The sequence below is a fragment of the Quercus lobata genome, chromosome 1, assembly GCF_001633185.2.
Source record: "Quercus lobata isolate SW786 chromosome 1, ValleyOak3.0 Primary Assembly, whole genome shotgun sequence".
NCBI classification, from domain to species: Eukaryota; Viridiplantae; Streptophyta; class Magnoliopsida; order Fagales; family Fagaceae; genus Quercus; species Quercus lobata.
In genome coordinates this window covers 9,112,043-9,132,131 of record NC_044904.1, presented here as the reverse complement: position 1 = coordinate 9,132,131, position 20,089 = coordinate 9,112,043, and the positions used below count along the sequence as shown (strand labels likewise).

At 34.7% G+C, this 20,089-nt stretch overlaps 3 protein-coding genes across 4 annotated transcripts; 2 read left to right on the top strand and 1 right to left on the bottom strand.

The window, feature by feature from the left end:
• Window positions 1-5,150: 5,150 nt before the first annotated feature.
• Window positions 5,151-8,322, top strand: LOC115977567 (non-structural maintenance of chromosomes element 4 homolog A-like). Of its 2 annotated transcripts, none has more exons than XM_031099500.1 (8): window positions 5,151-5,232; window positions 6,462-6,650; window positions 6,746-6,823; window positions 6,917-7,154; window positions 7,241-7,313; window positions 7,449-7,665; window positions 7,799-7,890; window positions 8,045-8,322. In XM_031099500.1, exons 2-8 carry the CDS (start codon window positions 6,509-6,511, stop codon window positions 8,114-8,116), a joined length of 912 nt encoding a protein of 303 aa, XP_030955360.1. In that variant the 5' UTR covers window positions 5,151-5,232; window positions 6,462-6,508; the 3' UTR covers window positions 8,117-8,322. The 2 variants fall into 2 exon arrangements, with proteins under 2 accessions (XP_030955360.1, XP_030955353.1); XM_031099493.1 differs by having other exon boundaries at window positions 7,241-7,331.
• Window positions 8,323-11,521: 3,199 nt separating this feature from the next.
• On the top strand, window positions 11,522-14,671 carry LOC115977548. Its single transcript, XM_031099458.1, has 2 exons — window positions 11,522-12,040; window positions 14,236-14,671. Exons 1-2 carry the CDS (start codon window positions 11,695-11,697, stop codon window positions 14,559-14,561), a joined length of 672 nt encoding a protein of 223 aa, XP_030955318.1. The 5' UTR covers window positions 11,522-11,694; the 3' UTR covers window positions 14,562-14,671.
• Window positions 14,672-14,765: 94 nt separating this feature from the next.
• Window positions 14,766-19,969, bottom strand: LOC115977542 (protein EMSY-LIKE 3). The gene is made up of 10 exons (XM_031099445.1): window positions 19,647-19,969; window positions 17,533-17,738; window positions 17,337-17,446; window positions 16,993-17,230; window positions 16,695-16,880; window positions 16,545-16,613; window positions 15,991-16,242; window positions 15,822-15,890; window positions 15,628-15,691; window positions 14,766-15,152 (listed from the first exon to the last, which is right to left on the bottom strand). Exons 1-10 carry the CDS (start codon window positions 19,672-19,674, stop codon window positions 14,977-14,979), a joined length of 1,398 nt encoding a protein of 465 aa, XP_030955305.1. The 5' UTR covers window positions 19,675-19,969; the 3' UTR covers window positions 14,766-14,976.
• Between the last annotated feature and the right edge of the window lie 120 nt (window positions 19,970-20,089).

The following is a 20,089-nucleotide window of genomic DNA, read 5'->3' as shown; positions in this document are numbered from 1 at the left end:
CTTTGGAATCTCTAGCACACTCCAAGGCATTGGAAAAACAGTCTTCGAGGTTTCGAACTCTCAAGCACCTTGGATCTCAAGTATAGATGGTAAACTAACATCGTTTTTTCATTGTAATGCAACTCAAGGTTGGTAAGTTTGGTAAGGTTCACAATGTCATTGACAATAGGACCTGAAAGATGATTGGAAGGACATGAGAGTTCTCTTAAATCTTAATCCTGCTGCACTATACATATCAAATGGAAGCAATCCTGATAGAGCTAGAGTTACCAAGTTAGAACAATCCTGGAAAACCTCTAGTTTGGAACATCCTCTTAGTCCACTAGGAATTTGACTACTATGATTATTAGAAGAAAAGTCAAGGAGTCTGACAAAGGGAGAATTGATGCAAAGAAAGAAAAGAAGGAATAGGGCCTGTGAAACTATTGTTGCTGACATATTGAGCTTTGTCAAACCCCGTGCTAGTTGAAAGAATGAAGTGCCATCCCATTGAAGTCATTGCTAGATATGACAACTATTTGAATGGAGGTAGGCCAGCCATTAATTAGAAGATAATAGCAACGATATATTTCCACCAAGATAGTTGCAACAATCAATGGAAGACCAATTTAAAGCAGGAAAATATGGGTAAGGACACGAGAGAGTTTTGGTCTATTTGGTTGCATGCATGATTTGCAGCAAAGAAAAAGGCAAGAAGAAACAAGGTGAAGGTAAGTCATGAGGGATCATAATTTGTACATGTCTGATTAGGTGAGACAAAAAGAACCAAGAAGCAGGGTTATGTACCATACCTTCTTTTGGATCAAAGAAATAAAATGCAAAATCCTAGAAGATGCAAGAGAAAGATGAAATTCATCATTCAAATTTCTCTTTGAGCATACTTGAATTGCAACTATTTACTCTCACTTTCGAGAAGTTGACTACAAATATATATAATCATGCCATTATGCCCAACTAGCATATTATTATGCTTCTCTCTCTCTCTCTCTCTCTCTCTCTCTCTCTTTGTGGAATTAATAATATATATTAAGTGTCTGCTTGGCAAAAATTATTTTTGTCAACTTATTTTACTATTTAGCTTATTTTTACTACTATTCATGGGTTCTACTATACTTTTTGGTACTATTCATGAGTCCTACTGTACTATTTCAGCTAACTTTTAGTTTTATCTACGGTACTTTCAGCAAAAAAAATTTTAGTTTCAGCAAAATAAGAGGATCCACAACGTTGTGGGGTTCATTTACTTATTTCTTTATCACATAATTGAAGGTTTAAATATTTCTTCAGAAGAATCCTAATTATTTTTTCACGTTCTATATTCACTAATAAGCATTTTAAAACAAATAAATAAAGACAAGTAAAAAAAAAAAAACTACAGATAGAACATAAGACCATGTGTGGCATGAATTATGATAGGCTAATTAGAAAATAGTAATACAAAGTTGAAGGCCGGTGATGAATTTTCACAAGGTTGACTTTTGGGGACGAGTTCCATTACAATACTTTTGCCTGGAATCTTGTAGATTATTGTTTTGATGAATGGTATTCAGAAATTGGGCTGGATATTCTTTTCAAGGAATCAAGGCAGAGTGAAAATTAAGAGCAAATGATCTTTGCATACTTCCTCCACCATCCCCCTCTCAATTGATTTAGAAAGGCTTAGTTTTTAGCTTGTTATTGTAGAGGTCCTTTCCCAACAACCTTAAACTCTTGAGTCCATACCCCCAATTTACTTGTACTCTGAGTTGGGCTCATCCTACAATAAAAAGCCCAAGAAATGGCTTTAAAGATTACTGAGGGAGTTAAATTGTTGTTCTTGTTCCTAAATTCCCTTGATCCTAGCTCAGCCGAGAGGATGATTATATAGTTGGGCCCTTGCCCTAAAATCCAAACAGGATACCTTAATCCCTAAGTGATATTTTTCCTTACTACTCTCGTATTTCACTTCCCAAAATTTTCTAGTCCCTTTATCCTCCTCCTTCTCCCTTATTTATATTCTTCCCTTAGTGGAGTTGTCATGATAAGGGGATTTTCCCTATGTCAGTGGGTCCCTCCGTATCACATCATTGACTAGAAGGGACTTACCTCCTACTGCTGACATAACTTTCTTGTAACTTGCGTCTGACATTGGTTATTGCTCAGCAGACGAATTCCCCCAAGGCATTATCTTTTATTCACGGCATCTCTAGGAGTGCCCAACTTGAATGTTCAGCCAAGCCCACCTTGAATGTTCGGCCATGTCTATATAAGCTCGGCCACTTGGGTTGAGAACATTTGATGGATGGGCCTACAGCTCGAAGCTAGGCTGACATACTCGGTTCGTACAGTTATTAACTTCTAGAACTAAACAGTAAACACATATAATTAAAAGAAACATTACTAAACATATAACTTAAGAGTGTGTATACACAATTTTTCACAACTTGTTTGAGGTGGTAAGTTGTTATTTGAGCAACATAATTTTTACATAGATTCACCATTTATACAATTTTTATTATGCATCAATCATAACAGATCACGCAAAATAAATTTTTTTTTTTTAAATTGCCACTAGATTTATTGTTTTGTTTGTTTGCTTCTTGAATTTGAATCAATCTAGGTAAATCAAAGATAAGCTTTTCTAGGTTATGTTTTGCATACTTATTTAAAGCCAAGACATAAGTTCAAAATGAGACCTAAAGGCTAAAACCAAAATTAGATGTTAACGCATTAGGAAAAGTTTGCTAAGGATCTTTGGAGAAAATTGATGAAATCTTGGGAAGTTTGTAAACGAGAGAGAACCAAGGAATATCCACCATTTGCATGAACAGAATCTAAATTGGCTACTGTTTTGCCCTTTGATGATAACTTTGGATCTTGAGAAGAATCTGGCTTTTTAAATGGTCATCATTAGGTACGTGAGAAGACCTCTTTGGTCTTCAGTCTTTACCAATTTTGCTTTGAGGCTTGAGCCATTTGATGAGGTTAAAGTCCTCTAGTTTATTAAAAAAAAAAAAGGTTAAAAGTCCTCTTTTTGAAAGTGACTGTGAATCGAGGAAAAATACTGGAAGATAATACGACGAACTCTGATGTCGGGGATCGGGGTTTTTCAGCTCCTTATTTATTTTCACTAATTAATTTGTCTTGATAATGCTTAACATAAGATGCTAACCTTAACTTTTTGTCAACATTTCAATGATTTCATTGATTATTATTATTATTATTTTTTTGATGGAATGATTTCATTGATTATGCTTCTAATGCAAAGGAACTTGCACACGTAGTTTTGTTAGGTACAGATTAGAAGCACACATTGATTATAGCTTTGTTTCTTCAATGTATTCAAGCCTTCTGGGCCCATGAATAACATTGTTTACTTTAACATTTTAAATCAACTTATATGAATGTTGTTTACATTCAAAAGAACAAAGCTACCCTTCACATTCACATAGTCCAATTCAAACCTTCTCTCAAATGGTTGGGAAATAGTACCAGGACTCCAGGAGATTTCAAAACCATTGTTTTAATATATAACTACTAATTGCATTAAAAATAAAAAACTAATAATGATAGTTTAGGCCTTTCCTTCAAAATAGTTCAGATAACAACAATTTTTTACCATTGGAAAGATTAAAGAGGGTTAAAAGGAAAATCTTAAAAGAACGGAAAATAGTATACACCAAAACAGTTGTTTTACAAGAAAAGATAAATCACACTCAAGTTGGTATTCTAAAAATAATTAAACTTATGAGGAAGGGTGATATCATGGATTAATCCTATTTTCTCATAGCAAACACAAAACAAAAATGAACATTTAATGGTCCAAAATTTCAAGTGACAAGTACTAAAATCATAGGCTTGTCATATAGCTGATGAGTATCCAAATAATAAGCTCGTCCATACAGATGACGAGCATACAAACCATAGGGTCGTCCTCCCATGCTTGTCATACAAGCTGACGAAAATTCACTTTATAGGCTTGTCCATACAGATGACGAGCATATAATCCACAGGGTCGTCAATGAGATGATGGCCATACAATATTTATGGCGCAGTCATTAATGATTTCGTAACTGACGAGCTCCAATGGTCAAAAAGGCCAACCATGAGTCAATTAAGCCTTATTTAAGCTCAGACATACGTTACAAAAGATAGCCAAGAAAGCCATTAAGAGGCTGCCATTAGTTACACTCATAATGAGCCTCCCAACAGTTATATTAAGGCTATAAATAAGCCACTAAGCACCAGGAGAAAGGTATACAAATTCAAACCTACAGAATTACATTCTTATTTTCTGAGAAATATTGAGAACTCTATTGACTTCATCATCGGAGAACCATGGGCTAATGCCACTCTGGTGTCTTTCTCTTTTATCTTTGCAAGGAAATTTACCTCATCATAAGTTCTGATGAGGCTATTGATTGACGACCATTTTTGGCTTCATCATTAAGGATTTCAATTTTGGGCTTTGGGATACAATTTCTCTTATCTGTTTTAGTCGAACATAACATTTTTTAGTTGACCGTAACATTGATTAGCTTGTAATTCGCATTATATATTGTTACTCTTTTATTAGTAAGGTAAAGCTTTCTTTTTACCATTTTTTTTTAAAAAGGAGAAAAATTAAATTTCCTTAAAATTTGAACATTACCTCCATTTAATGTGTATCGGAGATTACAAATGGTTTTTCATGGATGGTTTAATTTTCTCTTCTTCTTATCTTGATAATTATCATCTTAAATAGTTTTCTATATATTACAAACATCACTTCGTTTTTTTTTTTTCTTTCTTTTGTATCATTTTTTTATGGGAAAAAAAGAGAGAGAGTCATTTTTAGCATGCATACAACACATGTATAATGCGTATTATACATATATATTATAAAGAAAAATTATTACAAAATATTTCAAAATAAAATTATAGTACACTGGTACAAATATATGCATCACTTATCTAATCTAATGTATCAAATATATGTATGTGCTGTTCTTTATAATAAATGGGCTGGGCTTATATATGGGCTAATTGTAGTTGAAATGCTCGAGATAATTGTTGGAGGACTGGGCTTTTACGTGGGCTATATGGGCTTGTTATATGTAAAGACGTGGGCTTAAATTAAACAAAGGTCGGTCGCGCCACTTTTTCCTTTTCAAATTTCTGTTTCATTCAGACTCTCTCTCTCTCTCTCTTCGGAGTTCGGATCCTCTCTTTCTCTGTGATCGCAGCTTCAACTTGATAGTGCTTCTTCAACATGTACCTTCTCTCTCTCTCCCTCTCTGTTTTTGTATATATATATGTGTGTATAGGTTTTGATTGAATTCTTCTATGGCAGTTTGGGGATGAGAGAGACTGTAACTGTAACTGTATTGCATTGAATATTTGAATAGCTTTGGCTTCCGAATTTATTAGGAGCACATGAAAATGAGACTTAAAATTCTCTTTCTACTCTACTCTACTGATTGATGCGTATGGAATTTGATACTTCAATTTTTAATATCAATCTATAGTCTATGTGTTGAATTTATGGAAATTGATTTTTAGATACTTGAAGATAATGAAACTTGCTTTTTTAGACAAATCTGATATGTATCTCAAATTTTTTTTTTTCCAAAAATTGTGCATAATTGTAGTACCTCTTTCTCTTAACTTATTACTGGATATTGCTTTATATAATTCTGAATTTTTTATTCATGTTCATGTGAATATTGGATCACGAGCTTGTAAATTTCGAGTAATTTGAAACTGTTGCCGGCTTTCATGCGATACAAATGTTAGGCAGTAAGGGGGAAAAAAAGGAAGAAGCTATTGAATATGAAAGGTTTTAGCATGGTAAATCTTTAGTACTTGGAAGAGTTGGAATAAATTCATCCACATTTATGCCACTTTAAAATATTGGAAATATTTTATTTACTGCAAATATTAAAACTACTATCAATTGTACCACAAAACGGTTTATAAATTGACATGACCATGAATGTGATTAGTGTCACATCAACAACTTAATAAACTAAATTTCTTAATTACTTTTTTGTTTTGGTATTTAGAAATTAGAAGTCCACACATCAATTTGTAATATCCCTAATAGCACTCTAAAATATTTTAGGATAGCAAATTTTCATCTAACAAGTGAAGATTAGATAGGTAGAGTGGTAAATGTGACGTTGCTCTTATTGATTACATGATCAGTCGCAATTATTCATGTTGGGCGACTCTGATATCAGCAGGGAGGACCAGATCATTAGTACAACTGGAAGTTGCGGGAAAGATGACTTTATGCCAGTGTTTGTAAATTGATATTTGTTAATATTGTGTAATCAAATATGATATACTTTATGCATGATCATGATTGAACATCTTTATGTGACTAAAAAAATGCATTATGAGGATTTTTAAATTACCAAACTCAGGTACTTTTGACATTCACAGATTCCTCTTCTTTTGGATTGCTATATTTACTTTTAACAATTTGCTGTATTTTACAGCTATATGAGTTGTCAAGAATAAGATAATCAGCTGAGAAGTTCTGAATATGAGGACAGCAACAGCACAAGGTATTGCATGTAGTTCACCTGAGGTAGAAGTTGGTATCAGATCTGCTGTATGTAACCAAAGAGAGACGGATTTTCGTAGTCTGAGGTTGCACTACCTTGCTTTCAAGGATTCAGTAATAGGTATTCATATTCATGCTTGCTATCTTCTACATCAGATAAACTATTTGTTCTGATTATACTCTTGGGCAATTTAAATATTTTGGTGTATGGTGCAGGAAAAAATAAAGCAGAAAGGGACGAATTTGATGATTTTTTGTCTGTTATTAGCAATGTAGAGAAATTGCATCAGCAAGGTAATCTAATTTCCCTCACTCCCCTGCTATAAATCATATTTGTAATGCTTTTACTAATAGTGCTCAAATTCACTCATTTTCCATTATTCACAGTTCAGAAACCTCGAGAACAAGTTTCTGATGCAGAAATTCTTCTGGACCTTACAAGGACCTTATTTTCATCTCTCAAATCCTCTCAGAACCCCAATAGTATCTCAAAGTTCATTGAAGGTTTGATGCAGCAATATGCACAGAAAAGTTTGCCAGAGAGAACTTGCAATTCTATTTCCTGGAGGAAATTGGGCCTGGATACATCTCATATATTTGGAAAGGCACCAGGATTGGCAACTATGTAAACATTTTTTGTTGTTGTACTTTCTGGTTATTGACAGGTTATTATATACGGTTCCTCCTACTCATGATCCTAGTCTATTATAGGCTTGGACCAATGGACACTAAACCAACCAAGAAAATGTCTGCGATTCAAAGGAAACGTCAGAGAGCGGTGAAGGTTGTTTGTCCTGATGAGGTTGCATTATATGTCACTCTTCTTTGTGCTTGGAAAATTGTTATATCCTGGAAAACATAACATCTCATGCCACTTTTATGACATGGAATTGCTTCCACATTGTGACTTGTGTTGTAGGTGGAAGAGCCAGCTGCTGATAGCAAAACTGAAACTGAGAAGAATGTTATCACAATGTTTGGAACTTTGAAAAAGCAGAAGTGCATCCCATTGGAGAAGTTGGTGCTAAACAGATCATCATTCTCTCAGACTGTGGAAAACATTTTTGCTCTTTCATTTCTTGTCAAAGATGGAAGATCTGAAATTACAGTCGACGATGAAGGGACCCATCTCGTTGGTGAGCTCATTTAAAGAAGGAAAAGCTATTTTTCTCCTATTCATTTGCAATGTATGTTCTTGGAACTTTTTTCTAATTATTATTAGTGTTGCAATTATAAAACTGCCTGGTGCTTTCTTTTGCTTAAAATCAGCCCCAAGGAATGGTCCTAAAGCTTTGGCCATTGCAAATGGGGAGGTCTCTTATCATCACTTTGTTCTCAGGTTCGACTATAAGGACTGGCAGGTAAGTAATGTAAAGTTGTAAACTCTTCTTGAGTTGATGTAAATAACCTCTTCATTTATAACCATTAATTTTCTTTGAGGATTTCATGACATAGAAATTCTAAAGGCTTACTTGGCTAGTTTTGAATTTTTCATGTGACTCTTGGCATCTGCAGTTGATGATTGACAGTGTTCAGGAGGGTGACGAAATGATGCCGCACAGGAGAAGTGGATATACTGCATCTTAGTCAAAGAATGTACAGCTTGATCCAAAAGTGAACATTTGTGAATCAACAATAGTGATCTTCCGAGGAAATTGTGGTAAACACTGGTGAATGCTAGATTGTTCCAAATAACTGACCAACATTTTGTTTGACCATTGAGCACTATACAAGACAAAGAAAAAAGAAAATTCTTTACAGATCTTCCAATTAATTTGATTAATCTTGTTAGTGATCTGATTCCATGAACTTCCTTCATAAAGTTGATTCTTCCTTTACCAAATAATAAGGCGGATTTGCTTTTAGTGAAACACAGTTTTCCTCTTCATTTTCTTTTCAGCAGGGGAAACCAAGCTTCACCGAAAGATTTTGTTCGGTATCTTTCCTTATGTTTTTCATATTTCTTGATAAATGGCGAGATCTTTTATCCACATCTATATAGCCAATTAATCTATTGATCACATGCCTCTTGACAGTCTATACATTTTTATGGTTAGAAAAGTTTATGCTTATTTAGAGTTTGAGCTACAAATGTCAGATCTGAAGAGAGATGTCAGATGGGTCTTAAAAGAGTTATTACTCGTAACATTGTAATTTGACATTAGGCAGTAGATTGCAGCTGGCAGTCCAGGATTCTATACTTTTTTTAAGCTACAACTCCGTCTAGCAATTCTAAATTTGAGAGTTCAACAAAGTGATACAAACATCTTCAGTCAGATTATATAGTCATAACCAATATTAAAACAAAAATAATGTGTTAAAATCAAGTAGTAAGTTAGAGAGAAAAGTGAATTTGGAGAGGGAGAACATTGATTCATGTAGTGCTTGCCAAAATAGTTAAGTTGTACTTCTCTCCTTTCTCTTGTTGGAAGTATGTTGAATTCTACTAGATATGTTTGTGGTAACCATGGAATCCAAACTGGTCTTGCTAGAAGAATAAGCAATGTTCTTTTATAGGGGCTAGTTAACAAATATGAAGTTAATGAAAATGGTGATGAGAATGATATATCTAAGAGAGAAGTAACTGTTAGAAATCAATACTAAATCTATTGTTTCTAGAAATTTCTAGAACATTCTCACACAATCTCTCTAATTCTGGAAATTTCTCTCTTGCTCTCTTTCCAGAATTCTCTCCAAGGTAGTTCTTATATTTTCTCAAGAAACTTCTAGAGTTCCACTCAATTTACTTCTCTCAGGAATTCTCTAGAAAGTTCTCTTGCATTTCGGAAATTTCTCCATGATGCTTTTTCCGGATTTCTCTATGAGATATCTCTAGAGACTTCTATGAAGAAGTAAATCTTAGCCACATGTTTATAGAATAGTCTAGAAGCTTGGTAAATAAAGTATTCAAAAAGAAGATGCTAGAAGCTTCAAGTTGGTTTCCTAACCAACATACACCTAGTATAAATAGATGTGGTGGTATGTGAAGTAGAGTGTGAGACTAGAGAGAGGTGTGTGAAGTGAAGTGAGATTAGTGAGATGTGTGAGAGACTTGTGAAGAGTGTGAAGTAAAGAAATAAGTAAGAGCTATTGTGTAGTGTCAATACATAGGTGTCTAGAGGGTGTGTTTGTCTTGTAAAAACATTAGTGCTTGTAAAGTGTTGTAATTCAAAGAGTCAAGTTTTAATAAAAGTTTTTTGTTCAATTATTTGTTTAATAATCTAATGTCAGAGCTTTCGCTAACTCAATAGTAACAGCTGGAAATTGGTTTATAGCTGATACCCTTTTCATCTCTTTGTTAAAAGTAAAATAAATTTTTGGTGGTTAAGTAATTTTGGTAGTAATGAGAGTGAAGAAGTTCCAATGAAAGTCGTAGAAATATGGTTTTGTCCTCAAGGAAAACTGCTCATACTGGATAGGGTGGCTTAGGCTACTGGGCATTTTGATGTCTAGTAGGTCTAAGACGTTCCAGGAGATATTGTTTATTAATGTATAGTTTCTCTGTTGGAAACATAGTAGTTAATTTAGCCAAGATTTATGCTGAAGAAAGTAAGGTAATGACTATGAATTGAACTGCAATGAACCATTGAAAATTATTTGAGAGAGCTAAAATTGTATTGTGATTTAAGAGAGGCATGCACATTTAGTTAAATTGTGGGTCTCATTCCCTTGAAACATACAACTAAGCATATATGTGTTAAGGTGAACGTGTCACGTTAGCTATTTTTCAAAGGATAAAACATATTACACACATTTTATTCCACACAACCCTATACACACACACACTGACACATATTTTGCATTAAAGTCACGATTTCAATACAAAATGTGCGTGTACAGCTGTATGAAATAAAGTATGCGCACTGCATTTTGAATCCCTACCTACCAATTACCAAACCACTACCCCTCTTACTAGAGTTTTAACTGTAGTGAGCTTGAGCTACATGAATGGGCCTGTTGTTTTCTGTAAGGATCAAAAGAGGGCCCAATATATACAGTTGGGCATTTGTGACCTTGGAGGACCGTGTAGTGCAGTCTTGTCCATTAAACTTGTTGGGATTGGCATCCATTCATAGTGTAACCAAAAATAGAGTCCTCTCAACAAACATATATTTATACTACAAAATAAAAGTTATCTTTTGGCTCATATGTGTAAAACAATTCACCACACAAACATAATAATTAAAAAATATATAAATTTTTTTTGTCATTTATTCAAGATAATTTTAAAAATTGGCTATTGTCATATTTTTATAGATTTGTTTTAACAGTTTAAAACTACAAATAATTATTATTGGGTATAAAAACAGGAATTGACCTGTTATAGAGTAGTGTTCAACCATGATTTCTTCATTTTCTATATTACTCAATTTTATTCAAGTATGTAAAATTATCTTAATTCTTGTAAGCGACAGCTAAAGAAACCCTAAAAATTGAATGTTATACATATTAAAAATATGGAGGGATGCTAGTTATAAGGATAAGGAAGAAAAATTATCTTATGAGACTGTTTTATAAGAAATCCATCCTACAAAATGTGTGAGTTCCATAGATGCGAGTTTCACATGTTATGAGAGAGATATTTCATGAGACTGCTTTATGAGATATATTTTCGTAAGATAGGGATGGCAACGATTTGGGGTGGGACATGGTAGGGCAAAATAAAGCGAGGTGAAAACATTTTTAATATCTCCAATTATCCAATGAAATGATGGTTGATGAAAGCAAGAGAGATGAGAGACAAGGGAAATGCACAACAATATGAGATTGAGATAAGAGAGAGAATGTGTGCTAAGGGATAGGATTTGGCTTCCCTCCATATGATATGTATTAAAATAATTTAATTACAAGTAAATTAATTTATTTGAAAAAAAAAATTACAAAAAAATAATAATTAAAACTTAGCCAAACTAACACATTAAAATATTACCCATGCCATGGCTGTGGGCAAACTAAGCACCATTTTACATTTATTCCTCTCATTCAGAAAAATCAGCCCAATACAACTTCCACGACCCAAGTCTCTATCACTTCTTCTGTTGCTGTCCAACCATTACCAACGTTTTAATTACTCTCTCTCTCTCTCTCTCTCTCTCTCACATACACATCAAAAAAGCCATTTCCTCTAATTCCACTAACCTGTCTTTTGTCTCTGCATCTGCAAGATGTCAAACTGTACTGTAGAGTCCAGCAAGGTGGAAACCAGCGATGGTGTGAAGCTCCACACAAGGCTGTTCAAACCCAAAGAAGAACTCAAGGACAACCTGGTGGTTGTTCTTGTCCACCCATACTCAATTTTGGGTGGTTGTCAAGGCCTTTTGAAAGGAATAGCAGCTGGGTTGGCTGACAAAGGTTACAGAGCTATCACCTTTGACATGAGAGGCGCTGGGAAGTCAAGTGGGAGGGCTTCTATCACTGGCTTTGCAGAAATCAAGGATGTTATTGCTATCTGCAACTGGGTCTGTCAAAATCTCTCTTCTGACAGGATTTTGCTGGTGGGCTCTTCTGCAGGTATGATTCTTTTCCTTTTCGCTTGGTTTGTTCTGCAACAAATTTTCATGGATCAAGTTATGAATTATCTATTTTGGGGTAGAAAAATCTTAAAAAGGTTTCGTTTTTTTTTTTTTTTTTAAAAATCTTTGGTAGTGTCTCGATTGCTTGTCTGGTTGATTTGTTCTAGATTGCTTGTTTGGATTTTAGATCTATAGTATGGGTTATTAGGTTGTATTAGCTATATTTTTCTTTTATCTGGGGGAAGATACAGCATTTGATTGAAGATTGATTGGTTTAAGTGGGTCTGATTTAACTGGCTAGATCAATTTTACTTAATTTGCTGTGTCATATAGTGAATTTTCAAGTTTGATGGAGTGGATATCTCTAACTTCTGTTTGTTATTGATATAAATTTTCTTTTTTGATCTGTGATTTGCTTTGTTTTAGAAAGCAGAAAATCAGACCTGTTGGGTATTGGATCTATACTAATTGATGGTATTAAAAAGTGAAACAAGGGAGCTATCATATCTGAGGTTTCTTGCAACTTATTTATAGATTCTGTCCTCCATGTTGATTGATAGTCATAGGTATTGAATTTTGCAAAAATATTAAATTGTCTATGTGTTAGTATTACAAATCTAAAGGTGTATAATGCTTTCAACTGTTATATATTTGTTACTGGCTGGTTTTGTGTATTATGGTAATACACCTTTTGGATTAGAGGCTGGCATATAGCTTTATTCATCACAAATCTGTGTCAGTAAGCATGGGAGCACGGGATTCTTTTTGAACCTTAAAGATTTTCGTTTTAGAAGAACCACTCTGTGTTTGTGTGTTTTCTACAATAGTTTTGCTTTTGATCAGATTGCTCCATCAAATTCTAGAAGAACTACTCTTTATTTTCCAGCAATCCTTGAAGTCTATCCAAATCCAATGTAAATGTGAGCCACATAGGTGACTACGTGAAGTAAAATCTATCACAAGGGAAAGGTGAATAGGTTTTGTGGATTAAGTTGCGGAATTAAGGTTGGTTTTGAGGCTTACATGCAGAAATTTATTGATTGGGGGAACAAATTATTGTGCTTTGAGTGATTACGTGGCTTGGATGATTCCATTGCACATATTTATTTACATATCTGTGATCATTCTGAGAGAAGATCTTGTGGATATTAGTATAGTGGGAGACAGATGTATTGAAATGAGGAACAAATTGTGCAAGTGTAAAATTATATGCTACGTGCCTTAGAGTTTAGAAAGCATTAATTGCATTAGGATGTTAATAGACATGCTTTTATCTGTTTAAATAAGAGTTTTACTCATTACACATATTGGATAACTCGTAACCTGTTAACTTGAATATAATAAAAACAGCCTTGTTCTTATAAGCGAAATTAATCACTGTTTACTATATTCTCATGTTTCTTTGACCCTTTGTGAATTATGGAATTTCTTTTCAACCTTTTTATTTGTGGGTTAATGCTTGATGCTGCAGTCAGATCACATGCCACAATCATCCTTGGTTTTAGAGCATGGTATAGAATTTAGATTCTCTAAGGTTAATTACACTTTTCCTACTTTGAGTTGAATTCAATTTGTCAACTTGTGGTTTTAAAAAGCTGTATTTTATCAACCTACGGTTTAATTGTATTTGCCTTTGTTTCATGAATTTAATTTATTTAGATTGTAATGGTTTTCTTTCTTTCAATAATTATTTTCTTCACTTACATTTCAAAAACACGATTTAGACATTCGACTTTTTAGGCTCCGTTTGATAGAGTTGTTAAACAACTCATTTTCAGTTTTTAAACAACATTACACACATTTCTATATACTTTTTCACCCACATGTATTTCAAAAAAATACAAACAACATTACTCAAACTCCTCTACCAAACAGGCCCTTAGTGATTTTGGACTGATTATTACTTAAAATGTATCTCAGGTTGATATTTCTTAAGGATTGACTGAAAATTGCAATTTTTTAAATCACAGGTTGGCAAATCAAATTAAACCCATGCAACATGTGGATAGAGTTCAATTATCACTAAATTTTGTCTAATGCAAAACGTAACCTATATATCGGCATGCACAGTTTCATTAGAAAAATAGATGGCGTCCAAAGGCATTCCTCTATTGTTATTATGATATCATTCTTCATTGAAGGATGTAATAGTGCATGAAATCCTCATTGAAATTTATGAGTTTTCTGTCACAGGTGCGCCAATTGCAGGATCTGCTGTTGATCAGATAGAACAAGTTGTGGGCTATGTGAGTCTAGGGTACCCTTTTGGCATGATTGCCTCAATCCTTTTTGGGAGGCACCACAAAAACATCCTACAGTTCCCTAAGCCTAAACTCTTTGTTATGGGAACTAGGGATGGATTTACTAGTGTGAAGCAGCTGAACAACAAGTTGAGCTCTGCGGCAGGACGTGTTGAGACGCATTTGATAGAAGGGGCAGGCCATTTCCAAATGGAAGGGCCTGATTATGATGCTCAGATGGTGAATCTTATCATTGAGTTTATTGCTTCATTGCAGTAATATTATCCAGTTCGCTGAGTTATGATTGGGATTTATCTCTTCATTGTATGTATATGCTGATTTTTCACCTTTGTTTATTGCAGGGTTATAGATTATTCTTTTGGATTCTCTGTGCCATCACAGTGAAAAATTCCCCTACTGTCCAAAGAACTTGGCCTGTTAAAGTACCATAATCAAATAATATAAACAAGAGAGAGAGAGAGGGAACCATGAGAATAGCATGCACTATCTAAATAATTTTTACATGGACAAGTATATTTTTTACATCAACATTTTCCCAGCTTAGTCAAACTTACAATAAAACCAAGCCTAATTTTTTAAGTAAGAGACCATAGGCCAAGTTAACTTACACTTAGTTGGTCGTAAATTAGAACACAAAATAATACAGGCACACACGCACAAGCCACAACTTAAATCATATGCCATTGCCTACATCTGGTGGATCATCGGATGCAACTCCAGCCTCTCTGACCATTTTACCCCCAGTTAAACCCTCAACTACTCTACCTTCACCCATTTCATCATATTGCTGTTTCCTCAATCCTTGTTCCTGGTCCATTAATTGCCCCTGTGAAAATGGATGTTCTCGATCTGCTTGGAAACAAAGGAGAAAGGAAAAAAGAAAGTATTGTATTCATCATTAACACAACTATTAAAACCTTTTGTTGCTTTCCCAGAAACATAAATGCACTATAATTGGCATTGACAATTGTAGGGCATACCGGTTTAGAGATTTATAAGGTCATAATAGATGAGGCACGATTTTGTGCCATATTGGGCCCCAATAAGTCAGGAGATGATAACCAACTAAATATGAACTCTTTATGTACAACACCAGGCACTCAGTTTGGTCCCAGTTTTTTAGACTCAAACTCAATTAGTGGGGGATAAAAAAAGATTGACAATTAATTTAAAGATCATACACAACTGGTTCCGGTCAAATTCAAATATACAAAGAAAAAAAATAAAATAAAATAAAATAACTAGATACAACAGAAGGCAGCACTACTTTATTTAACTTCATATATTATATAACATGGTTATTTGTTATTTAGTTATTTATTACCACTTTCACCGTCAGATGCATCTTCCAGCCTTGCAATTGCATCAACCAGTGCTTGTTCATGGTCCTGCATAAAGTACACATTACAAGTGTTGCAATGAAAGACCATGCAAGACCATCCATGGTTGACCCAAAAAAAAAAAAAAAAATGAAAGACCATGCAAGATAAATAGCAGAAGAAGATGCTTGGCTCTTACTTTCAGCGCTTTTTTAGCTTTCTCTATTTCCATTGGATCAGGATGACTAGCATCAAAAACTTTTTCCACCTGGTTAAATAGGGAAAAGCAAGTCACTACATTGGCATTTAATTATAATAATCAATTGCGAAGCTCAAAGAACAAAATTGATAATTAATTGCCTTCCTACCTCCTTGATTAGAGTATCTGTGTGAACTATTTCAATATCACCTACTGCCTTCTTCCCAATTCCATTTTGTGATAATGGGAAATCTTTCTTCGACTGACCCTTTGGTGTTCCTCTACCTCTTCCAGCACCAATAACTGCACCACCACGTGCCATGGTTTTCTTACCCCCTCGGCCTGGGCCTGGTCCAGGGCGGCCACTCTTACGAGATACTCCAGAATCCTCACCATCCCACCTGATATCTTCAGGAGATATCTAGCATTCAAAGATTAAATAGTTATAAGTAAATGAGAGATTCCTCTAATCCTGAAGTGATGTTTAAATGATATGTTTGTATTAGCTCAAGAAGAGAACAGGATAAAGGAAAGACTAAGCAAAGGCATAAGAAACTGTACTACTGGTAATCAAGTCATTGTCTCTGGTTTGAAAATAACACAAACAAAATTTATTCACAGATAGTAACCTAAGAATCAGCCTAGAAAGGTTATAAAAGCCTTTAGGAACTAGGAAGTGAATGAATCATTCCTTGAGACTCTATGAACATGGAAAATGTTTACCTCTTTGAGATTGACCCACTCCCAAGTTTCATCTGTTGTATTAATATCATACACCAGAGCATGTAGGCCCTACAAAATGTACAGAGTATAGTAAGATAAATGGAGGCCCATGGATTACTTTAATATTGGGTAGTCAACATTAAAACGGACCTCCACACGGTTGTAGTCAGTTATAACTGCTGCATAGAAGTGGTTGTCGTCAGGCCACCTTGTCCATACTTTTCTACCAATTAGTGGATCCTGGGTTGCAGCCTCGGCAGGTTCCTTTGTCGCAAAGAGACCTGAAGAACCCCAATTAGACACTGGGGCCCTTCCTGTAAGACCTGCAGAAGGGTACTGCAAAAGATGCAGCAGGGGATGTACTCCTTTAAAAGAAAATAGAGAACAATGACATCCAAAATGGAAGTAGTGATTTCATCGTTCAATTCTCCAAAACTATATTACTTACCGATTTTGGCTTCTTGCTTCTTGATCCTGGAGATGGACCTTGTCTCAAGGCTGATGAAGATGGTTGCACAGATGGATGCAATGCAGGAGATGGTGCTCCTAGGGACAAGGAAGCTACAGATTGTGATGTTTTCTGTTTCTTGCGTGACGCTGAAACTGTAGGACTAGGTATGGGATCATGAACAGCCTGAGAAGCACTGTGCATGCCAGGTTGGAGCCCCCTTGCCTTCCTCCATTCCCTAACAGCATAATTGATTACACTTCCCATTAGAATACAAACCTGACTAAAAGTCAGTAGATACCATATGAAAGTAACTCAGAAGAATATGTCCAACGTAATCAGACCTTATCCTCCGGATGATGTCATCGGCATTAACCCTGGATAGAAGCTCTCTATGTTCCTCATCTGAAACTCTTAACTCTTTTCTAAGTTCTGTAATTAAACTTTCCTTGTCCTAAATTACACATAGCACAAAGGTGTTCTTACCCAATAAATACAATGTTCATTAAACAAATGAGTACAAAAGAAATGAATAGATACCCAGGTGATTGCGTCAGATTGAGCTTTGAAGGCCCGAAGAACTGAACTATATGCTTCTTGCTCAATGAGGTGGATCTGGGTTTCCATATCGCCATGCATCCTAGGTAATGGAGCAGAACCTACAACTGCAGATCTTCCATTTCCAGAAGCACGGCCTGATCTTTGAAATCTATTTTGATGTGAAGGAGGAAGGTCATCATCTGTTCCTGCAGTTGTTTCAGATTAAAAGGAGTTATTAAAAGAGCAAGTTTCTGGGATTTAGGTGCCAAATATTCTCAGAAATTTCAAAAGAAATAAAATTAAAACCCTTGCACTGGGTTTATAATATATCGCCAATAATCAAAAAACTCGCACATGATTTGGCTTCTGATGCAATAACAACGATGTCATCACATTCACTTGAGAACAAAATAATCAATTAATGCACGTTTTAACAGCAGGCCACTTACTGTTTCTGTACATCATGAAACAGGCATAGCAGTGTGGAACATATATATCAACATAAAATAACTTCTTATTCATTTTTCAATTGGGTCAACAAAAATTGCTGATGCATCATCTCATTGAAACAGAGAATAACATTGTTGGCTAGATAATCAAATAGAAATAAGAGGCAAAAATATGCACGCAAAACATAGCATAAAACTTGGGTCTACCATTCTTTACCAGTATTAATGTCACACACAAAGATAGAATTATCATTCTTTTTATAGGTAGACACACATAGATATCATTGTTCCAAAATTAAAACTTTCCAACTTCACTAGAAAATTTTACTTTCTCCCACAACTATCATACCATCCAAAGGAAATGTTTGTTGCATGTGCACATTATGACAAAGACAAGTACATAGTAAAGTATATGATAAGCAAACTAGGTTTGCATCTTAAGTATTTCTCTACTTCATCAATCTTGAAGAAGATGAGTATTATGATATAATAAGGGTTCAAGATACCCAGTGGTTCTAGCACCTCTTGTGGTGCCCGGGTACTAGGGTTCCAACCCTACCAACCCTCCCCCAATTTACCTAGCAAAATAAAGTATTATGATATAAAAAAATTAGTAGCTATTGTAATATTCAGTACATGAAAGGATTCTTATTCTACAACCCCAACATCGTAAAAAAACAAAGTTAGTTTCATATAAATCTGCTTACAAAAACATTAGGGAATGGGAATTAGTACTTTTTATTTTTGATTTGTCCAGATGCTTCCCCCAACTAAAGAAGAGATCTTGGTGGAATTGCCACATGTGAAATTGAATACAACAATTTGTTAAAAAAAAAAAAAAATCCTATCTCTAGTCACCAACCTCTCCAAAGTGAAAACCATAAGCTAAATCAAACTCATAAAAAGCCTAACTGAAACCTTGAGAGTGAACTTGTAAAAACCCTTGAAAACCACCAAAAACTTATACTTAGGCAGTCCCAAAGTAAAAATTAGAAAGTTTTTTATCCATCACATTTATTTAAATATATCATAAGCCCCAAAATCCACTTTCAAAAGACTCAGAAACAGCAGATTATCATTGATTTCTTCATATACACAATTTACAGTTACCTCAAACAACTGAAAAAAAGGAACTGGTTCATAATCTACCATTCAAAATTTAACATAAACATAGTTCCAAAAGATCCACAAACTAAATTTAGACATCGAAAACGGATATTCCCAATAAATTACTAAACAAGCAACTTCAATTCATCAAAAACACTACTCCAACTAAATTTTTAAGTCCAAACAGAGAAACCCCATGAAAAAATTAACCTCATTTGTAACTAAGAAGTGTGAAAAACCGAAATTTTTTTCGAGAACACGAGCCACAGCACCAGAATTCAATCAAAATTTTCAATAATTCAAGCATATTGCATCAAATTTCAACCAGAAATCAAGTACATAAGTTCAAAAACCCTAAGTCAGTAATTCCTTCTCTATGCTTTAAAACTACAATTTCCAAACCTATCAAAAACACTAACTGCAAAGGCAACATGAACAGTGTCAAACTTCGACCAAAATCCACAAACAACAAACTTCAATTTTCACGAAATTCAAGCTAATTAAAACCCAAGAAAACAAATTGAACAAAAAAAACACAATCTTTGAACTAGAGCTCACCACTGCTATCTGCAAACACGAAATCCATGACTCCACCGAATCAAAATTTTCGCCCAAAACGAAGACTGCGTCGAAAATTCGAAATCCTTTGAGAATTCGATCAAATCATTGGAGAACACGAGGTAATACTGGCCGATACAGATCGTACGGACCGAAACGATATCGATTGGCCGAAATTCGGCCCGATTTCGAAGCGTAATTCGGTGAGAAAAGCTCCAAAGAAGTTGAATTTGTGGTTCAGAGAGTGATAGAACCGCGATCGAATTGTTTAACTGGGTTTGTGGCTTGGTTTCGTAATTTTCTTAGACTTTTGGGGCCAAAATGTAATATAAAATAATTTTTGGGTTTGAAATTTGAGAGTCAGAGAAATAAAAAGCGGGTCTGACCCACGGGCTGAGCAGAAACCCGACCCGCCCGATCAAAAAAAAACAAAAAGAAAAAAA

What these genes read in the sequence shown, in the direction of transcription:
- LOC115977567 (XM_031099493.1), top strand. Translation starts at nt 6,509, where the DNA reads ATGAGGACAGCAACAGCACAAGGTATTGCATGTAGTTCACCTGAGGTA. An exon ending in AGGTTGTTTGTCCTGATGAG is followed by an intron (nt 7,332 to 7,448) that starts GTTGCATTATAT and finishes CTTGTGTTGTAG; the next exon opens with GTGGAAGAGCCAGCTGCTGA. An exon ending in TCGACTATAAGGACTGGCAG is followed by an intron (nt 7,891 to 8,044) that starts GTAAGTAATGTA and finishes TGGCATCTGCAG; the next exon opens with TTGATGATTGACAGTGTTCA.
- LOC115977542 (XM_031099445.1), bottom strand. Translation starts at nt 19,674, where the DNA reads ATGGATTTCGTGTTTGCAGATAGCAGTG. An exon ending in GAAGCAAGAAGCCAAAATCG is followed by an intron (nt 16,881 to 16,992) that starts GTAAGTAATATA and finishes CATCTTTTGCAG; the next exon opens with TACCCTTCTGCAGGTCTTAC. An exon ending in AAGCTAAAAAAGCGCTGAAA is followed by an intron (nt 15,692 to 15,821) that starts GTAAGAGCCAAG and finishes TACTTTATGCAG; the next exon opens with GACCATGAACAAGCACTGGT.
- LOC115977548 (XM_031099458.1), top strand. Translation starts at nt 11,695, where the DNA reads ATGTCAAACTGTACTGTAGAGTCCAGCAAGGTGGAAACCAGCGATGGT. An exon ending in GCTGGTGGGCTCTTCTGCAG is followed by an intron (nt 12,041 to 14,235) that starts GTATGATTCTTT and finishes TTTCTGTCACAG; the next exon opens with GTGCGCCAATTGCAGGATCT.